Source organism: Polistes fuscatus, unplaced genomic scaffold (assembly GCF_010416935.1).
Source record: "Polistes fuscatus isolate 324 unplaced genomic scaffold, CU_Pfus_HIC Scaffold4, whole genome shotgun sequence".
NCBI lineage: Eukaryota > Metazoa > Arthropoda > Insecta > Hymenoptera > Vespidae > Polistes > Polistes fuscatus.
The window spans coordinates 3,452,650-3,460,492 of record NW_025113118.1 but is presented as its reverse complement, the minus strand read 5'-3'; the positions used below and the strand labels follow the sequence as shown (position 1 = coordinate 3,460,492).

Sequence of the window (7,843 nt, the reverse complement as noted above, 5' to 3'; positions counted from 1 at the left end):
TTTTTATAACAGATTTCATTCCACATCGTTCGTAATTTATTGATTTATTTTCTTTTTTGTTTTTTTTTTCATCATTATCATCATCATCATCATCATCATCATCATCATCATTCTTTCGATATATGTGTCGTATTTCTCATTACAGCAGACGAAACATTAAGAAGTATACGTACGTTTTACTTTTACATTATCATCATAATTTAATCGCGATAGCAGCAACGATGATTAGTCGTTTTTTGAATAGAAAGTGGTTATTAAATAAGAAGTCATTTTATATCTGATATCGTATGGATTCTTTTTTTTTTCCTTTTCCCATGCATATATTATTATTCCCACTTTTATAGGAAACACAAACGAAAGAACGTTAAAAATATAAAATTCGTAATATCGAAAATTACATTTGTTATTCTATCATTTTGTTATTGGTTGTTTTTGTTTTTTTTTTTTTCATTTTTCTTCTATATATATATATATTATCAATGAATTAAGAGATACGATTCGTGACAAATTGTATGAAGGTAAGTTATTGGTTGTTTTGAAAAATTTGTTTGCAGTTTGGGAAGACGCGTATGAACGAGTTTTTATCACCTATCTTCGATTATGATCTACGTTTGATGCATTTTTATATTTCTTGATCAATCGTGAATAAAAACAAAATAGTACCTGTCAATATTTTCTTAACCTTCTGTTCTTTTTTTCTTTTGGATTCATCTATTGGCTTACAATTAGTTGATCAAAAGTTAAACGCGAAAGACGAAAATAAAAACATTAATATTTTTGAACAAAAAATAAAAGACGAGTAATCTTCTTGCATTGCTTTTTAAATCTTCCAACCAATGAAATTCAGCTGCAAACAAATTTTTCATACCACCTTATACTTATATATGTGTATATATATAGATCATAATGAGCGAGTTTTGTAGAGATTGTAATGAAAACGGTTTAATTTGTTCCGTCCGTTAATTTTTTTCTCCTTTTTTTTTTTATACAAGTCGATTTAATAGATTTGAAAGACGTCAGGGTACGGATAGCATTTTTAAATCGTGCACATAGGGCACGTGTTTTCCGTGAAAATATTTATATCCGTGAAAATGGATTAGAAATAATTTTTTTTGTTTTATATATACAACTAGCTAGCTAACCAGCCTATGAATGTGTTTTTATTTTTTTTTTCTTCTCAGGAGCCGTGGCGAATGGTACAGGGGTACGGGGTACGGAGAGGGGGCAGAAGGAAAAAAATTGGGAGCGTGAAAACGTATATTATTCCTTGACTATTATTTTCCCCACGTATTCTATTAAAATATAATAAAATCTTACGTGAGCTTGTTAATTCGGTTAGTTCGATTATAAGCTGACAATGAGAGAGAAAAACACGGGGGTGAGGGGAGGTGGGGTTGGTTGTCGGTGCGGGAAAAATTGTGTTTGTTATTTCGGCTCGGAATTCAATCCTAATTAATTAATCTTTCGTTCCATCCAGCATTTATTAAATATTACGCGATGACGCGGTGTGGGGGGAGTCTTTTCGTTGCACTCGTAGGTCGACCTTGAGGAGGAGGAGGAGGAGTCGAGTGCTCGTTCGTCTCAAAAATATTTTAATTCATCATTTTACGATATTACAAAGGAAATAGGGGTGGGGGTAGGGGCTGTGAAGATTATTTCTGAATTCTTCTATCCGAATTATTCTTACTTCGTCGTTTGATCCTTAAATGTTCTTTTTGTCCCACGATTTTCGTTTTGTTTTTTTTTGTCCTTTTTTTCTGTTTTATTAGCAAGTAACATCAATGACCAATCACGTCTGACATAATATCGCCATGTGCGTTTTTGTACTTAAAAAATAAAATAAAATCACGATTGTCAATGAAATCAAATTGTTGAAATCAAAATTGTATAATGTCTTAAATTATTTATCTTATCTTATTTTCTCGTATACTATTACAATATATCTTTTTGTATCTTCTTTGTAGGCAAAAAAAGAAAAAAAACAAAAAAAAAGAAAACGCAAAGTTGAAAAGAATAGAATAAGTATCTGGAAGAGGAGGGAAAGAAACCCTATGTTGAATTTTGTTTTCTTTTTCTGCTTATATTACAAATTTGTAGTATGTAATATAGAATCAACCATTCTTCTTAATACTCATTCGAGAAAATAAAAATTTGTTCGAGTATGTTAGACGTGTTTAAGAACGCTAGAGAAATCGAATGAGGAAACAGGGTGACAAGAGGGTGGGAGTGGGGGTTAGAGGTAATCGAACGAGGATTCGTCTCCATGTGAACGAGGATAATATATATCATTTACTCGAGAAAAACGAGGACCAGCAGAATTTTGTTAGAAATATTTGAAGAATAAATTGTCGTCGTGGTGTGAAAGATTTTGAGGTTATCTCAGGATAATGAGAAAATGGTGCATTTTGGTTCGTCGTTAACGATTTCTATATCGTTACTACTACTCCTACGTTCTTGTTCAATTTTAATTGGATTGGGAAGAATCGTGTCCTCGTTGGTCGTATTAATAATCGTAGTTGTTTTCATTGTAGTAGTTTGACAAGCGAACGCAACACTGTTTGCTCTTTTTCTCGAAGATTTTCCTCCTTTCGTGGTAAAAGTCGCGTATTCCGTAACCGGGCTGCTTTTACGTCTGCCACTGCTGCTCCTTCTTCTTCTGATTGGTTTTAAACTGGATGGAACGATTCTACCTCAGTCCGATCTGTGCCTTCCTTCGACCTCGATCGTTGATCCACGATCGCTGGCCGTTGATTCGATTGGTCACAACGGTGCCAAACTTTTGCCACGTTTAGATAATCTAATTTCTAACCAAGCGTAAGGCACGACCGATAGCAACAACATACACGCCAATCCTAGCACACGGAATCGGGTGCAAACCAAACCATGAAGACCCAACGCTAATGATAGTCCTAACCATCTCCAAAATAACGACGTTGATAACGGACCTTGCCAAGAATTTGGATAGAGACCTAATACTAATGCTGCAAAATAAAATTAATACGATATATTGTCATCGATTTTGTTGTTTGTGGATTGATTGTTTGTTTTTTTTTGGTTTTTGTTTTGATTGTAAAAAAATAATATATTAATATTCGATTAAACTTACTATATATTAAAGTTTCCCAGATGGAGTTGCATACTCCCCAGGCGGCTGATATAACATGGAAAAGTGCTGGATCGTCGCCAGCTGGTCTCCAAACGACCAAAACGAGTAACAAACAGGCATGAAAGGCGAAACCCACGACTAAAATTCAACCAGATAGGTTATATAATTGTAATATATATATAGTTGTCCGATATAATTGTTTAAATTATTAACGAAAGGAGAAAGAAGCATCGTGCTTACCTACGACAAAATATCTCTTGATGTGCCTAAGTAACATGGAAAGGGTTGCTCCAGCAAGTGCCTGCAGGACAGCTAAGCTGAGAAAACTGACGGTTACGGTGCCAGCTCCGCCAAGGGCACAAGCCACGTATGCCTGTTAATAAATAAACAAAATTTTTTGTTGCTTTTTTCATCTTTCAGTCCAATACTCGGTGATGTTTAATATCTGGTTTTTGTTTTTTTCTTTTTGGTTGGTAAACTTACTTCAGTGAAGTCGGCATAAATGAAACCTTGCTCGAGGCCGATGAACAGTGTCAATGGCGCCGCTAATTGCAACTTCGGATCTTGAAAGGCGCACTTGACGAATTTGAATATGTGACGTGCGCTAATTCTGTCGTTTGTACTTTGGGGTTCCTTCATCCTCGAATCAAGGAAAGCACAAGATATGCTCATTCCTAATACGGCAAAGCCGAACCATATACTTATCAACATTTTCGAAGTGTTATCCGAGATAGTTGGTAAATAGAGACTTTCGTTGTGGAAATAGGTCTCCTCGGGACAATACTCGGCTCCGCAAACATCCTCAATCTCGCTTTGCGATATGTTAGGTAACACCGAGTCCGTAAATTTGACCAATAGTGCCGCGATCAGACAACCTGGTTACAGCAACAATTGTAGACAAGTTTATAGTATTGATTAAGAAAAACGAATTGATTGAGAAAAAAAATATAATGAAATAAATGTAATGTATAAATTAAGTTTAACTGATAAACGTATGTAAGATTTCTTTCTGAGGATAAATAAAATAATAATAAAATTAGGGAATATATATAGAAATTGTATTTACCTATCGCAAGACCGGCATCTTCGGCGAGTTTGATGTATCTGTTGAGTCTTCTCAATAGACAATCGCGTCTGGTCTCGTCCGAATCTTCAGGATCGGCACTGACCAAAGCTAAACTGGTGGCCGATATGTTGACGTGCGAGGTCCTTGCCAAAAAACTTGGACTGACGCAGGCACCCAAAATGGCGTAGCTTGGTAATAAAACGTACCACTTTGGATACAAGTGGACACCGACGAAAATTGTTGTTACTAAATGGTTAACAATGATGGCCAGATTCGTGCCGATCTTTTGTAGAAGAATCGGCGCGAAACAAGCGGTGATAGCCGCGGTCAAATACAACAGTGCCAATAATATTGGACCGAGGTGAGGATTGAATGCTCCGAGACCAGCTTGGAGTGGAAAAATTGGCAAGATGGCGGCTGAACAGGTCGCGTGTCCCAACAACAGGGCTGCGCAATGCCTCAAAATTGTTTTCTTCGCTGGACGCGGTCCGGATGGAGCTGTTCTAACAGCTGCTATCAAACGACGAACCGACGACGCACCTGCCGAAGAATTCATCGAATCTCGTCGTCTCCAAGACAACGCTGCGGATGTCCTCGCCGAGCGACAAGAGATCGGTGAATACGCTGCCATATGCTGTGCGTTGAAAACATCTATTTATTTTATTATCCTCTAAATCTCATTTCTGATTTAAACTTATGTCCACACTTTTGCAATTGATATAAGTTGACTTAATTCTATGCCAATTAAAAATATTTAACATTCCAATAAACGATTCAACAATGTTTCCCTTTACACTAGTTTACAAAATTTTACTTTTCTATCTGTTGACGTGTATTTTATGGTTGATAATGTTCACTTATGATCTATTTTTATCAAATCTAACCTCAAAAATTTTTCTGTAGCTCGAGTTATTTTGTTTTTGATTTTTATCATTTGTACGTATTTATTAATCGATAAAGTGCGTAAAAATTTAAGGATCTCGTTTCAGTATTGCAAATCGCAAAAGTTTTAAGTTAAAATCGTCAAATATGACGCGAGAAATTATTTGATTTAAATTTTTATGATAAATAATATTTAACCGACCTCCAACATGGCGTCGTTGTCCCACAAAGTAGTGGTATTATGATTTCCGCTGCTTCTAGCACGACGATGAGTATGTGCCAATGGTGGTGCTTGAGCGGGTAATCTCATTGGACCTAATCCACCGATTGGAACTGGTCTATAAACAGGACTTTCGAGTTTCTCCTTCGATAACTCGTGCAAATTCGGCAAAGACCCCATCTTTTTTTTTCTTCAACTTCCTCTCTTCTTCCTACCCTAGCCGCTTTAATACTTTTCCTAAATTAAATGTTTGTTTTTGTTTCAAAAGCTCTTCTCCTTTCTCACGTCGTCATTTTTTCAGTCATCTTCTCTCCTATCTCATCCTCGACGACGAGTTACCTTAAACGAAAAGTTAATATTAATTTTATCATCACTGTCGTGAATTTGTTCATGAAATTGAGAAAGCTTAATTATTTGTATTTTTATTTTTATTAAATTTTACGTAAAAATAATACAGAGGTAGGTGTTGAAAAATTTCAACCCTTCGAGTCTAAACATAAGAAAAAAAAATATATACATATAAAAATTGTTTCTACGTTTTTTATTTTTTTAAAATAAAAGTTTTAAATTTGTTTTTATTCTCATGTTAGGTTCAAGATTTTTCAACCCAGCTACGTATAGGAATATAATTATTTTCATTAAATAATTACTATTCCAATCTCTCGAAAAATCATCAAAGGATAGAAATTAGAGAAGTGTAAACGTTAATTAAGTCGAACATTGTTTTACAGAGAACAAATTCGTTTGTTTCAATTAGAACAAAAAAATATCGTCGATCGTTAAGAAAAAATTTTCGTATCATCGATTGATTGTGATCCATTAGATTTGTTTTTTTAACAAATGTTTGTCGCGTTAACATTTATAAATTGACGTATATTGTTCGCTCTGGTTTCGTTCGAGACAGAACAAAAAAAGTTACGTCGTCCTTGAATAATGCTGAAATGAAAAAAAGCAAGCAAGCAATCGCGAATGGGACGAAAAACCTTCTTCTGAAATAAATTTCATCATCAAGCGTGTTCGAGAAATATCTTTTAACGAGATATCGAACGTAAATGCATAAGACATAACGTTTCCAACTTCCGATCTGATTAATACGCATTTCGATAAGTATCTGACAATTTTTTTTTTAAACTGTCTCGTATAGAACTGTGGAAAAAAAAATCCGACCAGTCAGTCAGTTGTAAGAAGAAGAAGAAAAAGAAAAAGAAACAAACAAAAACGTTATATTGAAAACAACCAAGACGGCTAATTGCAAGAAGGAAAAATATGCAATCGGAATAACAAATGAATGTATAAAAAAAAAAATTACGATAAAAATCGATCGATCGACCAATCGATCGTTCCATCTCGTCTCGATCGTTTCGTCTTTAAAGAGGAAAAACAATAAGAAAAAGAAAAAGAAAGAAAAAAAACAAACGAACACCTTGAACAAGAACTTGCGACGAAAGAGCCGTTAATTGTATTAAACGTTATTTACCTATGGCCTTGAAATAACGTTAGGTGTAAATCGATTGGTCGATCGTTACCATAGACGATAGCCTATCGTTGTTAACGCAGAGATCCCGATACATGGAAATCGCAAATGAGTAACGTAGCCCAGTCAACGCGGGCCAAACCCGGAACTTTTCTTGTTTATGCTTCAAAATTTGACCTAAGGGTAAGTTGACGACGCTGAATCGAATGGTGCTAATTATAATAAAATCAGCAACCGGCATCTTGGGGAAAAAGGGTAAAAAAGGGTAAAATATAGCCTTATCTTAGAATCTAGGCATTTAATCGAAAAAAGTTTCAAACAAAAGTTGTAGAGAATTAAAATATACATAAAAAATGTTCTATGAGTTATCTTCGTATTTTCAAAAATAAGCGCATAAAATTGGATTGAAGATGGGAACAAAATTTTAAGAGTGGGAGAAGGCAAGCTTATCCCTCCGTCGCGTTTTACACGCGAGCGAGCTAGTATGCGTGCGAGCGTCCGTGTGCACTAATACACAAACGAAGGATCTTCGGCAATCTTCGGGACTCTCGGTCTTCAATGAAAGTGCGAGTGAGAGAACAAACCAATATTTCTCTCTTTTTATTTATCATGCGATAACGAGTATTATTGTCCTTGGCCATCGATTGTTGAGCGTTCTGATATTTCTCTTTTTATATTTTTTCTTTCGGTAGCAAGAATTTTACGTCTTGGCCATCGTGCGTCGAGCGTTTTGTATATCTATATATATCGGCGTATAAGCGCGGCATTTTTAAATCGAATCTTGATGCTTATGGCACGCCGTTTCTTTATTTATTGTCAAAAATAATGAACCTTGAGTAAAAAAAAAAATAATTCATTTTAACAGAAACTATTATTATTTAGTTGAGAGTAAAAATAATGAATTAATTTTGTGTCTCGCCATAAAATTAATTAGAATAATTAATTGATGTAAATTCTTTGTCTCACAAAAATTTATTTGTATATCAAATTGAATACGTATTCTTTTTAAGACGAAATTTAAAATTTAAATATTTTTCCTATTAAATTATTTATTTTATAAAATTCTAAATTACTGACTTTTTGTCTCGTAAAAAT

At 34.7% G+C, this 7,843-nt stretch overlaps 1 protein-coding gene across 2 annotated transcripts in view; it reads right to left on the bottom strand.

Annotated features, from left to right (window-relative positions):
* Positions 1-2,586: 2,586 nt before the first annotated feature.
* LOC122521358 (protein unc-93 homolog A) overlaps positions 2,587-7,843 on the bottom strand; it is a 12,917-nt gene continuing 7,660 nt past the window's right edge. For both annotated transcript variants that reach the window (XM_043642016.1, XM_043642018.1), the window contains 6 exons: positions 5,257-5,613; positions 4,173-4,806; positions 3,590-3,981; positions 3,347-3,479; positions 3,107-3,244; positions 2,587-2,981 (listed from right to left, as the gene is read on the bottom strand). In XM_043642016.1, the coding sequence (XP_043497951.1) occupies positions 2,761-2,981; positions 3,107-3,244; positions 3,347-3,479; positions 3,590-3,981; positions 4,173-4,806; positions 5,257-5,454 (1,716 nt within the window). In that variant the 5' untranslated portion in view covers positions 5,455-5,613 and the 3' untranslated portion in view covers positions 2,587-2,760. The remainder of the gene's footprint in view (positions 2,982-3,106; positions 3,245-3,346; positions 3,480-3,589; positions 3,982-4,172; positions 4,807-5,256; positions 5,614-7,843) is intronic.